This window comes from Apis cerana, linkage group LG6, assembly GCF_029169275.1.
Source record: "Apis cerana isolate GH-2021 linkage group LG6, AcerK_1.0, whole genome shotgun sequence".
NCBI classification, from domain to species: Eukaryota; Metazoa; Arthropoda; class Insecta; order Hymenoptera; family Apidae; genus Apis; species Apis cerana.
In genome coordinates, this window is record NC_083857.1 from 11155745 (window position 1) to 11170800 (window position 15056).

Below are 15056 nucleotides of genomic sequence, written 5' to 3' on the forward strand. Positions count from 1 at the left end.
ACGGATCGGCGGCGGAGTGGGAGGAGGCGGAGGAGGCAAAGCGGCGGGCGGTGGTGGTTCATTACACGGCACGAACACCTTGGCCCCGGTGAGAAAGTGTGCATCCACATGCACGCGGTGCAAGGCAGCCGCGTATGCAACGAGTAAGAAAGCGTATTAGGTACGCAGGCATGCGATCCCGGGTAAAGGAGGGCGGTCCGAGGAGACAGGTGCGAGCCAATCGCGGCCCGCCACGTGCAATTTCCCTCGGCGTCTCTCTTTCCCCGTTCATTTCTCATTCCTCCTCTGCTATCTCTTCCCTGCCTGCTTGCCTCCCTTCTTCCTCTCGCCTCCGCGCCGCCGCCACCGCCACCGCCACTGCTGCCGCCACCGCCGCCACACCGAGCCGCGCTGCTAACTTATTTAAACGAGACTCGACCCCGTCACTACGAGTACGAATCCCTTTCGTATTCGGCACCGATGCGCCGTGACTCGAGAGAGAGAAAGAGAGAGAGAGAGAGAGCAACGACCCCCGCAACGATTCTTCGCCCGCTGCCTTTTATCGATCGGCCTCCTTTGTCCCGCGACCTTGTACCTCCACGGGATGCAACCTCTATGTCTCTTGGAAAAACCTACTTCAATCGCACGGTTGTCCGTGTCGTTGGTCCGTGCGCTCTCTTTGTCGTTGGTGCCCCCTGCGTCCTGTGCCGAGGGACCTAGTCCAGTCGGAGTCCTCTTGATCCAATTATGCTACGCTCGAGGCCGCTCTCGGTCGGGAACCGAATCGTTTCGGAAATTTTGGAAACTCGATGGATTCTTTGAGCAAACGTACAGTTAGAGAAACTCGGATAAAAGGATAGGAAAACATTTTTTGCTCTTATGATTTTATTTTCCTCGATAGATGCGCCATTATCGTTAGTTTCATTAGGGATCGAACGATCAGTTTTTTAAAGAGACTTGACAATCGATGTATGCAAACTATGGACTTAGATATAGAAACGAGAAATTGGTACGCTTACTCACTTTTATGTTAATGTATTCTGGAATAACGTATCAACGAATCTCATCAGCGGAGATGGAAGATTTTTCCGAAAAGGAAATTGCCTTCGAGATATCGTGCTCGTGAAAGTCAAAGAATAACTCTATCAGCGTAGCATGTCTCTCCTGGCAAATTCGTAGCTTCAAATGAAATGTTTATACTCTTCCCGAGCAGGAAACAGGCTGTAGCCGTTGCTGGCTGCTGCTCCTCGGACGTGAATTATGACTTCCGACCTATTTTCGCATTGTCGCGGAGTCCGGGAGCCTCGTTAACCTCCGTTGGAGCGCGGCTTTCTTCCAGTTTATGATTTACTAGCGTGTATAAATCATCCGCCGGGGGCCCAAGGTTGTATTTTCGACAAAAGTCACTCGGGTTGTGCCACGAGCCGGGACAGTTGGACAGGACGTTACGCAACCAACCACTGAATGCCAGCACGAGCTTTTGACCTGCAGGAAGTCGGCCGTCCGACAAAAGGAACCACGCGGATTATTGCCTTGTATCTGGATCCCTACCGCAACCACCTGCGTATTGATCGTTGCACTACATCACGAGTTTTTATGACTTGGCCTCTCAATTTTTATTGTTAACGGTTGATAATAAATTTTAAAATGAGTTGTGAAACAATCCTCTTATTATCTTGGTAACGAATGGTGATAAGTGGGTTTTGAAGAATTTTACACCTCGATTTATATGATTGAACAATTTTTTATTCGTGGACAATATTCATTTTGTTGAAAAATTTTTTTCTCCAGAGACCAGCGCTTCTTTTTATGAAAGAGTGAGAATATTTTATTTGAGGAAATGATAGTTTTATATGGAAATTTTAATCGATTAAGTAATAAAAAGTGAAATTTTGCTCGAAATAGTAAAAATCGAACGTTTCTACGGTAAAATGAAATGGATAGTCTTGAAGAGGTCAAAAGCTGATCGCGAAGCCGTATGAAATACAGTGTTCGCACTCGATAACATGTAATCGAATTAAAGCTATTTTATGCCCAGTATAGATAATCCGGTAAGGCTTTATTCAGCTACTGCGTTCGACACGCCCAGCTGTTTCTTTGTTTGAAAAGTTACGTTCTAGTCAGTGCTGTATTTGTACTCTGCGAAGCCTGTTACCAACCGATTAATTGGCAGCGAATTAAGATAGTCTTTTGACAAACTGTCGATCTTTATTTTAGCATGATTTTGTAATCAATCGTTAGTTTTAATCGTTACGTGAAATATTATTTTTCGTCAGGAAATTAGGAATCCTTGAAGAAAACTTTTAACGATGAAATTAGAATGTTTTGGAGTACAGAATGATAAGAAAATTTTTTGAAAAATTTAACAATCATTTCTTCCAGATATTATAGTAGATATAACAAATGTCCCAATAGATTTATGCAGAGCACGTTTTTTTTGTTGAAAAAAGATACCTATATACTAGTTTAGAAAGTACACAAGCCTAATGGCATTTATCTTGTCCTAACATTTCCAGGGACAAAGAATTTGTGAAATCTTTTTTGTCCTGAATCTTGGGATACACAGGAAGCAATACATCAACAATCTTGTAACTTTTCCAGGAAATTTCTTGGACATTTTAACAAAAAAGAAACAAATATTTTCAAACTATTAATTCCTTGATCGATATCTCTTTTAATACAATTTTTATTAAACTATTTCTTATTAAAACTATTTAGAAAATGGTATTGTATTTTAAAAATACCGACATAAGAATATCATGATAAATAAAACGCTAAAACGAACAGCTGTGAACGGAAATTTAGATCCTATAAAGAAGGCGTCAATAAGAAACAATTTATCTTTCCTGCTTATTTTAAGCACCACTGTCTTCCAACTATTTCCACAAGCTCGCTATGCATACCTCTTTCACCGTCAGATTCTTAAATCTCCATTCTCCTTTCCGAATTAAGAATTCCCTCCAAAAGAAAAAAAAGGAAAGAAAGAAAAGAAAAGAAAAGAGAAGAGAAGAAAAGAAAAAAAAAAGAAGCAAGAGATGTCTAGACGCATTCCAGAGAGAACCAAAGGAACTCTATCCGTTCGCCTCGAATTCACGCTTTCATGCCCCCCAACGCTAGTTGAGTAGCGCGTCGCGTGGAACAAAATCGAAAGCCGGGTACGCTTTGGAGCGCGCGTCACTCCAGCGCACAGCAGCGCCGTGAATCCGGAAGTTGGCCGGCGTAGGTGGAACCTAAGGAGAGGGGTTTCCCTCGGTATAATAATTAATAACCGGTCGGTGAGTGGTTCGCGCAGGCCCCGCCCCTTACCCCCTGATTTATGAACCGCGCCGCCTTCCTTGTCATAACCGTGTGTACAGGCTTGCGCGCGGTGGAGGGAGGGCAGGTGGAGGTGGTGGGGTGGTGGGTGGCGAGGTGGGGGAAAGGGTGACGCGTGACGTTGCGCGACGGTACCTACGCCCAGGCCGGCTCTTTACCAAGCGATCAGTCGGTTCTCGTCCTTGCCGGATGACACCGGTCGACACGCGGGCGTTCGGCCGAAACTTAATCGTAAGTTTTGCGCGCCACCGCGAGTCGGCGCCACACACGAGACTCCTTTTCTCCGCGGATACGTGGAGAAACATGCAGCTCATGAGATGGAGCATCACGCGCCGCCTCGAGTGCAGGGGGATCAAACAGGGGACATCCAGGCTATCGTGCCCCCGATTTTCCGGTACGCAACGATGACCTTGAACCGCGTATCACGACGCGTCACGCTTCCCGCGAATTCTGTCCCTCCTCCTCCCCTCTCCTTGTCTCTCTTCCTCCCTCTGTAACACGTTTTACCGGTCGACAAAACTTTTGTCTCGCGCGCGTAAAATAAAAAAAGAAAAAAGAAAAAGAAAAGAGTGACGCGAAATTTTGGAATACGATTTCAGAATCTTTTAGTGGATTAGTGGCGAGGTCAACTCAGGTGGCGAGTGAAACGTTAAATGGTGCGATTCGAACGGGTCTTGGATGCCTCGATGGGAATAGTAATCGCGCGATTTCCATTTTTCATTGGCCCCGGTGCGCGTATTAAAAAGTTTCCATCGGTACGGGTTTCACGCGTTGCGTCGCGGAATACTAATCGCCGTGCCGCCGTTTCTTATCATTGACACGAATGGGGACGATCCTCCTTACGGTGGCCTTTGTCGCTTTTTTTTTTTCTTTTATTCGTGAATTCGTACTTTTTTTTTATGCAAAGTTAAATGTGGATGGATTATTATTTAGTTTCTGAAGGAATTATAGGCACGTAGGTTCCGTGATCAGTGTCGGTAAGCTTGGGTGGTAAATAAAATCGGAGCGACTTCGATTAACGATTCTGATTCGGTTTCACCGGCACATTGTACATTCTAACTATTACAAGCCGACCTGCCAAGCGTTCGACCCGTTCCAGCCTTGGCGATTGGTTGTTTTAATCGTGAAGCGAAATTTTATGAGCTTTCATCTTCGCGTGGTGAACTGTTTCCTCGGAGTGACGTTTTTTTCGATGCTATTTAAACAATCTCGAAATGTCATTTTTTCGATCCCAGATAATTCAGAGAATTGTATTTAAACTTGTTGCTGTATTTAAAATTGTAGATATTTTTCTTATTCTTTTTGTGATGTATGTATATGGATGGATGGATGTGTGTGTGTGTGTGTGTGTGTGTGTTTTCAATATTTTTTTTTTTATTATATTGAATATTTCAATTTGATGCATTTCTAAATTTTTTCTTTTTTTTCTTTTTAAAGAAAATTTCCATAAAGTTTGAATTATATAAGACTAAAAAGTGAAATGGAATTTATGTAAACCTTTATTCTTCGCATTATTTCCTATCTTAATTGTTTGTTTGTCAGAATTGCAGTGTAATTAGTTTCGTAGACTACTTTTATGCATTGTTCAAAATAATGTTACCGTTGTAACGTGAAGCCAATTGAAGAATACTTAAATACGTTTAAATACTTTAAACTTTAAATACATTTTTATTATTGAACATAGCGTTATTTTATCGATTCAACACGATTGATTGTAATCTCTTCATCATATTTGTCACGTACAAATAATAAAATGCTTCGCTCGATCTAACAACATGTTCATACATTCTAATTACAAAATATTAAGATCCAGATCTTGGATTATTACATACTATCAATAAAAATCATACATACTTATATTTTCATTTAATTCTCATATTATTTCCAACGAAATAATTATCATTACTTTCCTCTTTATTTCTATATATGTATATAATAAAAAGCAAATGCATTGGATTTCTTATATTGAATATTCAATATGTTACTTTTAATCTTATCAATACATTAATCTTATCGATACGTTATTTATTATAAATTACGCGATAGTTATTTTGAAATATTGATTTCTCGAATCGCGTAATATGAATATATTTTTCACGCGGTTGAAAAATTAAAAGAAAAAAATCATTTCAGAAATTATTTAACATATATAAAGTTTAATATCATTATTTGGCCATCCGAAAAAAATATTTATCCTTTTTTATTCGAGTTTATTTTTCTCAAATTTAATATTCTTAACGCGTTATAAAAACCTCTTGGATCGATGATTAGATTTAGGATAACGAACGAGAATAACATCCGTAGAGCGTTTCCAATCGTGCCATTTACTCCTCTTAATATGTAAAGTCCGTTCGTCGAATGCTTCTTGTTGCATCGGTAACGTGATTAACTGTTTGAAATTCATAGAACATACAGTATCTCAAACGAGCAACGCTCTTTATACATTTTTTTTTTCGTCATTAGTGCGATACATACAAATGATTTAAACATTGAATACAGATGAAACTGGCATGGCTTCTTCGCATAGATGGTTGTTCTCCCTACCACAGGAAGCAACGCGTACCTCAAACAGGCTTCTATTTTCGTATCGCGATTAAACATAGAAAAAAAAAAGAAAAAAAAAATTGAATAATTTAATAAGATTCAAGTTTGTCAGTCTTCACTCGGGTGAACACTGTGTTGTATATCCTTATAAACGAATACTATGAAATGCTATACTAGGAAATGCTTCCTTTTCCATCGAAATCTCTTAATTACATTCGGATATGGCGTGATTTATAATTCATTATATTTTCAAATTTTACGTTAACGCGCTGAAACGATTCTCTTTGAGATTCGCGAATCCTTTCTATTTTGCGTATGAGATAAGTATTTTCAACTCGATAGAGGATAAAAGTGAATGATCGAGTAATTAATTATATGTTACAGGAGAGGAAAATGATTTTACGTCGGATGGAGAAGAGAGTGGCGGTGCAGGAGCTGGCGGAGACGAAGCCGTGGACCTCACGGCTGCCAGGTCTCATCAAGGTGACGAGGATGACAAGGATCAGGAAGACGTTTTGGAGGAGGATGAGGAGGATGGCGTGGACGAGCAGGACGATCAAGAGGACGACGAGGAAGGATCGAGGAAGCAAATGCACCATAGGCAGGATGCTGAGAATAACAATAATTTCGTGGACGGTGGGACACCGGCCGGCTTATTCCCACCGGCTGGAACTAGTCACGTCACCTTGGAAGCCCTTCAGAACACGAAAGTGGCTGTCGCTCAGTTCGCGGCGACGGCGTTGGCCGGTGGCGCGGACACCGAGGCTGCTCTCCAAGATTTGGCGCTGCTGCAAAGCACCCTGTACACCCTGCAGCATCAACAAGTGTTCCAGTTGCAGTTGATCAGTCAACTCCAGCAACAACTCTCCATAACGCATAATCAAACGGTGCAGCAGCAAGCACCGGGCGAGCCGTCGGACAGCAAAGAGATATCACCGTCGCCGATAATTCAGCCCAAACCTTTATCGAGCCTTACTTCGCCTCCCTCGTCGCGCCCGCCGAGCCACCAGCAAACCTCGCCAGCTCCGATGACACCCAACCTCGCCCAGGAACGGCCCACACCGACCAGCAGCGCGTCCCCGTTGAACCTTCCCCTGGCTTCGACGAACGCGACAGGCACGACCGCGACCACCAGCACCAGCAGCCAGGTGCCTATGTCTCATCAGATTCCGCCTCTCTGCTCGATCAGTTCTTCCTTAGCTTCGTCGATAATAACCAACACCGATCCCCCACCGTTGCACGAGCCGAATACCCTGGAGATGCTGCAGAAGAGAGCCCAGGAAGTTCTGGACAACGCCAGCCAAGGACTGCTGGCGAACAACCTGGCCGACGAGTTGGCGTTCAGGGGAGGGAAAGGCTCCCGCCTCTCTCCGTACGACTCAAAGTCCGGAAGCGGTCGCGGGGAGCCGTTCTTCAAGCATCGTTGCCGGTATTGCGGCAAGGTGTTCGGCAGCGACTCGGCGCTTCAGATCCACATACGATCGCACACAGGTGAGCGACCCTTTAAATGCAACGTCTGCGGCAGCCGCTTCACCACGAAAGGGAACCTCAAGGTCCACTTCCAGAGGCATACGGCCAAGTTTCCACATGTTAAGATGAACCCGAATCCTGTTCCGGAACACCTGGACAAGTACCATCCACCCCTGCTACAGCAAATCGCCTCTGGTCAGAGACCGATGCCGTCCCCGCCACCGCCACCGCCCTCTCACCATCCCTCCTTCCACCCGGCGGCGGCCCACGGTTTTTTACCCCCCCAACCTCCCCTGCCGCTCAGCCTAGCCCTTCCCGGTATGCCACCCCTGTACAGATCGCCGGTTGTTGCTCATCGGGACGATCAGGACGTGCCGGAGAACTTGAGTAAACCCGTTACCACTGCCCCGACCACGTCCCCACATTCCCCCGCGGTTGTGTCCAACTCTCGTCATTCCTTTCACGACAATCACCTCCACCATCATCACCACCATCACCAACAACAACAACAACAACAACAACATCATCAACAACAACAACAACAACATCATCTTCATCATCAACAACAACAACAGCAGCAGCAGCAACAAAAGCAGCAACAACTCGAGCAAAGGGACGAGATCAAGCTCGAGCACCGATCGCCTATGCAGGACCAGTATCAGCACCAGCGGCCTACGAGTCACGAGCCCGCCGAGAGGATAACGCCTAAGAAAGAGCCGGAGGAGGCCGAGGAGCCGACGGAGGAGGATAGCGAGGATTTCGAGGAGGCGACCAGACGGTATTTGAATTCACCCCAATCCTCTGTCAATCCACCCTCTCAACCGCAGACTTACGAGGACTGTAGCATGGACAGTAAGATGAGCGGCCGACTCGAAGGTGACGCCGACATGGAGGTCGACGAGGAAATCGAGGAGCAACCCGAAAATTTGTCCGGTCGGGGAACGATTAATCGTTTGCCGCAGCACATTGTCGCGTATCCCGGGGCATCCCCCGCGAGCAGTAGCGCGAGCAGCGGTAGCCTTCAAACATCCTTCGCGGGGATTCTGTTCCCAGGGCCGCCCGCGCATCACCAAATACCGCATCATCCAGCCCCAACCACGGTAAACACGTCCGCTGTCAATACGAACGAGATGATCGATCCGGCCAAGGATCCAGCCATCTATTCCAGCCTGTTGCCACGGCCGGGCAGCAACGACAACTCGTGGGAAAGTTTGATCGAGATCACCAAGACCTCGGAAACGTCCAAGTTGCAGCAATTGGTGGACAACATCGAGCACAAATTGACCGACCCGAACCAGTGCGTGATCTGCCACCGAGTGTTGTCCTGCAAAAGCGCGTTGCAGATGCATTACAGGACCCACACGGGCGAGCGACCGTTCAAGTGCAAGATCTGCGGCCGGGCGTTCACCACAAAGGGTAACTTGAAGACTCACATGGGCGTGCACAGGGCGAAGCCGCCGCTCAGGGTGTTGCATCAGTGCCCCGTTTGCCACAAGAAATTCACGAACGCGCTGGTGTTGCAGCAACACATACGGCTGCACACCGGCGAGCCAACGGAGCTCAGCCCGGAGCAGATTCAAGCCGGCGAGGTGAACGAGTTCCCGCCCGGTTATCCGCACCACCCGCTGGCATCCTTCCTCCCGCAGGGCTTTCCACCCATTCACCCTGCCGGAGCCGGCTTCCCCTTGAGTTTCCCCCCGACACGGCAACAGGCGTTGGAAAGACAGGCTCAGGAGAACGACGTGGACGGGAAGGACGAGCCGCAGCACCAGCATCAGCATCAACATCAACATCAGCATCAACACCAGCACCAGCATCAGCACCAGCATCAGCAACAGCAGCAGCAACAGCAGAGGTACCCGGGCGAGGAGCACAGCGAGGAAGCGGATGATCAGGATGACGAGGAGGATGATCGTAGGGAGGAAGACGAGAGGTGTGCCATGAATCGCGAAGGTCGTGGCGACGTGGAGGACGAGCAGGATCGCGAGAGCGAGGATAACGAGCACAAAGAGATCTCTCTACCGAGTTTCTCCACTTCTTTGGCAGCTCTGGAGAACCAAGTTCGAACGATCACGACGACGGCCACGTCGACGGCAGGGAATATGGCCAGGTCGCCCCCGTTTCATCGGTACAACGGGAGCGAGAAGAGCAACAGCCCGATGAATTCGGGGGCCCCGTTGGACTTGACACCCCGGGCATCGTCCACTCCCGCTTCGGTGGCTTCCGTGCCAACGCCACCTCCGCAAACCACGACCCAACACCCGCACCCGTTCGGCATGTTCGCAGGCCTGCTGCAAGCGGTCTCATCGTCGCCGTCTACCAGCAGCATCGGTTCGTCGAGCATAAACAGCGTGAGCTCGATGAACGCCGTGACTCCTGGAAGCGGCGCCGCCGGACCCTTGGCTTCCCTGACCACGTCAGCCGTGTTGGCTGCCACGTCGACCTACAATCCGCTCGGCCTGGCTGTCGGAGGGCCAGCAGGTAGGCGCTGCTAGCATCAGGGCGAGCTGCAGTTCCTGCTACACCTCCCGATCGATCTGACACGATTCACTGATCCTGACCAACTGCCAGTCTGACTGATTCGTCCACCTTTATCCAAACTCTGTATATCGACGTATCCTGTTTGTGGTGTAGCCGGACCTAGCACTCCCACCCTCCCGCTTGACTCTTTTTATTATCTGTTCGAACACCTCTGTTTCGATATTTCTCTATGTTTCTATTTCTCTTTCTCTCTCTCTCTCTGTCTCTCTACCTCTGTCGTTCTTGTTTTCTTCTCTCTCTCTCTCTCTCTCTCTCTCTCTCTCTCTCTCTCTCTCTCTCTGTCGCTCTCTCTCAATTCGAGTCACTCTTCGACATAGAAAAGTATATACGGATATAGATACAGAGTTTGCGTGCACAAATATCAATTTTGTATCCCTTTTTTTGCGCAAAGAAAAGATCGAAACTATGGATATTTGATATATAAATAAATAAATTTCTTTGGAAAAACGGATTGCTGCCTGTACGATTCATTTCAATCCTTCCGTTCAAACTGCCAACAACGCCAACGTTTATTGTAACGTTGTTTTCGAACTAGCTTGGATAACGATCGGGTTCGAGTTCCGGAGGCTCGCGTTGACCAGCGTCTCGGCTCTAAGCGTTTCAGGCCGCGTGTCCTAAACGATTAGATTAAAACTCTCTCTCTCTCTCCTCTCGCGTTCGTGACGGATAGTTTACGCTCGAATCGCGGGTTACAAATTGCTTTCACGGACGGTAGAAGCGTGTGAAAGTGTCGGGAAGCAATTGTAAAGAGGTACGATCTGTTACAGTGCGTGGAAACACCACATGTAATATCTGCTACAAGACATTTGCGTGCAACTCCGCGCTGGAGATCCATTACCGGAGCCATACGAAGGAACGACCTTTCAAATGCACCATATGCGACAGAGGATTTTCGACCAAGGTACAGTGAATTTGAATGCGTTCGATGGATCGGGAGGATCGAATTGGACGCGTCCATCCCTCACAATTGTTTGCTGCTCACCGAACGAATCTCGAAGGGGGATCGTGCAGCGAGTGGATCGATGGGAATTTCGATTCGAACGACAAGAAAGATTTTGCTCTAATCCTTATCGCACGAATTCTTGACATTCTTTAATGGATCATTGTTAAGGAAAGATTTAAAAGTTTCGAAAAGGTAGTAATAATTTTGACAGAGATTGATAGAGATCGTTCGAGATCAAAAAAGGTGTGTAAATTTGTCCTAGATATTTTTATTTCTTTTTTTTAATGGTTATGGTATTTAATAATACTTTTTACGTTTTAATTTTAAGTAATAATTTTTCGTTACGCTCTTGCAACTATTTACGTACGGAATAGAAAGTTTTAAGTTTTCGAGATTTAAAATTTTTGAACCGATTTTATGATGTTTCGAGTTTTACCCGATAATTTCACACGGATTGAAATATGGAGAAAATTAAGATTATAAAAAATATTATATCTCTAAGCTTTTTCTTAATCGTCCATTTACTCTCCTCTCCTCCTCGATAAAATAATAAAATGTTTACAACAAACAAATCTGTTTAATTATATTACTAGAACTGAAATTTCATCCATCGACCATTTCAAGAGTAATATACAAATACACCGTTATAGAGAAGAATAATTATAAACATTTATAAAAAGTACATCATAAGTACATTATAAATCGTTGCACGATTCTTTCACGAGAAACATTCATCGCTTCGTCGCTTTTTAGAAACGGAAACTAGTATTTTTAACTAGAGCAATACTAACGCAAAAGCACATTTTTAATTTTTTTTCCAAAAATTCATCACAATTCGCTCATCGATCATTGCAAGAATAAACAAATAAATAAATAATTAAATAAAAATCATTGGATCACGATGAACACGAAGCCTATAGGCTCAGCTCTGTATCTTTGTTTTTTTCTACGATAATTTCAGAACGATGGTTCCGGGCAGCAAGCATGCGTCTGTGCGTCTCAACCGTTGCCCGCTAACAGTTCGATCACTTCACCCGATCCTCAATTCGGATCACCGTGCGCCAGTAGTCGAGAAAAAGCGAAACGCAGGCGGCGGCGGCGACCTGAGGATCGGAAGAACCGGGGGCGGAAAGGAGCCGGAGGGGGGCGGGGGCTTACGCCTGTCTATCCTGCCATCCGCCTACCCCCGCTGATGTCGCCCGCCCTCGGACTTCTACCCTCGGCGCACAGCCTCCTGGTAAGAGCCTGCTGAATTTTGACACATGAACACAATGAAATATGATAACACCACTGTGCATCTTTATTTCCGCTCTCGATCTAATCATATATAAATATATATATACATATATATAAAATTTCCATTCGACCGAATGGAATGCAACAAGATGAATTGAATTTGTTGAATTGTGAGATTATTAAAACAAGATAAAAAAAAAAATCTAAACTAAAATCTAAAGTAAATCTAAACTAATTAACGTTTATAAACACGAATAAAATAGTAGAAAGTAATGATGCAAAATAGCGAGAAATGGTGCAAAGTGGTGTAATCTACGAAGTGATTGAACTCGACGCAAGTCCGGCCTGCTCACAATGTAATCAATCGTTATTTTCTCTCCCGCAGGGGAACATGAAGCAGCACATGCTGACCCACAAGATCCGGGACATGCCGCCCCATCTGTTCAGCGACTCGAAACAGCAGCAGCAGCAACAACAACAACAGCAACACCAGCAACAGTCTCAGGAGCACGAGACCTCGAGAAGTCCTATGTGCGCCGAGGACTCGAGCTTACCGCCGCCTCCGCCGCCTCCGCCACCTCCTCCCCCGATGCCTCCTACCTCGATAGAGCAGAGCATCGCCGTGAAGAGATCTCCGCCCGAGGGAGAGCTGCCAGCGCCAAAGAGACCAGCCAGTAAGTAAGCTTGGGAACTGATTCTGAAAAGCGTTTCTGTTCGGTCTGCTTCTTCATCGAGCACAATTCGAGAAACGGTCCAAGAGAAGCTTGGCTTGGCAGAGTTGTACCCGTTTGTTTCGCTAAAACGTATATATATATGTATACATATATATACATATCGCATCCGAGCTTGAGAAGCCGCCGATAGTCGCGAGAATTGACGAGCGTTGTTTTGTTTCAATATATATTTCAGCTTCGCTTATACTTGTGCACCACCAGCCTGTGCTTTTCTCCGCACCACCGCTCTTTATATATATATATATATTACGCGCCCCTCTCTTTCTCTCTTTCTCTCTTTCTCTCTTTCTCTTCTGTCTTTCCTTGGTGGCAGGTTACGCTCTCCTCTTCTCTCACCTCTCGATTATTTCGTCTCTTCCGTCTGACGAATATCTTTCTCTGATCTACACATATACACACATATATATATATTTCGTAACGAATCATCGATCTCGGTCCAACGATCGAAACCACACCATCAGCACCATCATCATTCTTCCCCCCTCTTTGCCCCGAAACCACAGACAGTCACATACACAGACACAGTTTTCGAAGAAAAGAGACAAGCTTGAAGAAGTACCTCGCTCTACTTGTGTCAGGGTCTGTTCAGAGAAAATGTGTATGTATTTCCAGGCGTGCCGAGCAAACACTTGTGCCAGATTTGCAATAAGAATTTCTCCTCATCTTCGGCGCTCCAGATCCATATGAGAACTCACACGGGCGACAAACCGTTCCGATGCACCGTCTGCCAGAAGGCCTTCACCACCAAGGGCAATCTCAAGGTATACACCGTCATCATTTTCTCCCCTTTTCTCTCTTCTTTCTATATCTATCCGTGTCTTTAATCTCTCCTTCGTATTCTCTTCTCTTTCTCTCTCTGTCTCATTCTCTCTTCTCTTTTGTCTGTCTTCTATCTCTCTTTATCTTTATCTCTATCTATCTATCTATCTCTCTCTCTCTCTTTCTCTCCGCTGTATCCCCCGTGTCTCTGGATTCTTCGAGTTTTATTCACTAACACCAGCTAGCTGCTACCGCTTGTACTAACGCTAATGCGTAACGTACAAAACGTGAAGGTATTACGAAGTATGATCGCAAGCTCGATGAAAGATCAGCGACACATACGTACGACACACGCACACACATACACACCTGGTGGAGCCGATTTGACCAAACGCACACGGTTCTTTTGATCCGCAGGTGCACATGGGCACGCATATGTGGACCAACGGAGCTTCCCGACGAGGCCGTCGAATGTCCCTGGATCTGCCTCCCCTACCCATCACCCCCAAGGACTCGGAGTTCCTCCAGCGACGGCCGGATCTTTTCTATCCCTATCTACCCGCGCCATTCCTTAACGGAGTACAGCAGAAAGTGAGTGGTTGTGCATCTTGAAATTAATCGAGTCGTTTCCCCGACTATCGATCGTGTTTAATTTCATATTTATCTCCTTTATATTATTCAGTTCAGTCGTTCGTTCATTCGCGAATTTGAGAGGTTTAATCGAGGATGAAATTGATCCATGCAAGGAAAATTGCACGCAATTGTTGAGCAATTTCGATTCTCGATGAAATTGTAATCTCATGACAAAATAGGATGAAGCATCGATTTTACAAATTTTGAGATATCGAGATTTCGATAACGAGCTTCAGAATTGGATTGTATATTTTTATTTATTATATATTCGATGATATATATTTTTCTCGTTTTTTTTTAAAGTAAATACTGTTTATGATGATTCGAAGTATGCTTTTTTCAAAGTAATGTCAGTATATTTGCTAATCTCTGACCCAATTTTTAAACCGATATAATTCTAATTGTTTCAGTTCCGAAGTAAAAAGAATAGAGTTTAAAATTTTTTTAAGTTCGAGATAAAATGAGTATTTTAAAAAAAGAAGTCGAGTATATAATCAATTTAATTGGTTTTAAAATAATATTTGATTATTTCAACTATCCATTCTCAAGGAAGGCATACTACAGTGCATATATATATAATATATTTATAATATGCTAAAATATTCGTATTTTTTAATCTTTCTAACAAATCTTCCATATATTAATTATCGTGTTATTAAACAAATAAAAATATTTTTAACTTAATTGTTCAAACAAAAGCAACGTTGCTGTATTCTATATTTAATTTACACCTCCTATGAATAATACGTTCTCTTCATAAAACGAACAAAAAACACTTAAAATAGTGGCAATTGATCAACTTTTATCATCTCCCGCATTACCCAAACCCACCTAAACAAAGATAAAGGCAAACGATCAAACCTCAATTTACATAAATCGTCAAGACCTCCCCCCACTCCCAT

General features: G+C 44.8%; 1 protein-coding gene across 6 annotated transcripts in view; it reads left to right on the top strand.

Moving 5' to 3' along the window:
* LOC107994173 (homeotic protein spalt-major) overlaps positions 1-15056 on the top strand; it is a 76166-nt gene that overhangs the window by 56647 nt on the left and 4463 nt on the right. For 2 of the 6 annotated variants that reach the window (XM_062076343.1, XM_062076344.1), the window contains exons 1-6: positions 3421-3688; positions 6223-9789; positions 10617-10750; positions 11754-12029; positions 12414-12702; positions 13939-14112. In XM_062076343.1, coding sequence (XP_061932327.1) covers positions 3484-3688; positions 6223-9789; positions 10617-10750; positions 11754-12029; positions 12414-12702; positions 13939-14096 — 4629 coding nt within the window. In that variant the 5' untranslated portion in view covers positions 3421-3483 and the 3' untranslated portion in view covers positions 14097-14112. Of the gene's footprint in view, positions 1-3418; positions 3689-6222; positions 9790-10616; positions 10751-11753; positions 12030-12413; positions 12703-13374; positions 13524-13938; positions 14113-15056 lie in introns of those variants that run through there. The other 4 variants (XM_062076340.1, XM_062076342.1, XM_062076341.1 and 1 more) reach the window with 4 other exon arrangements.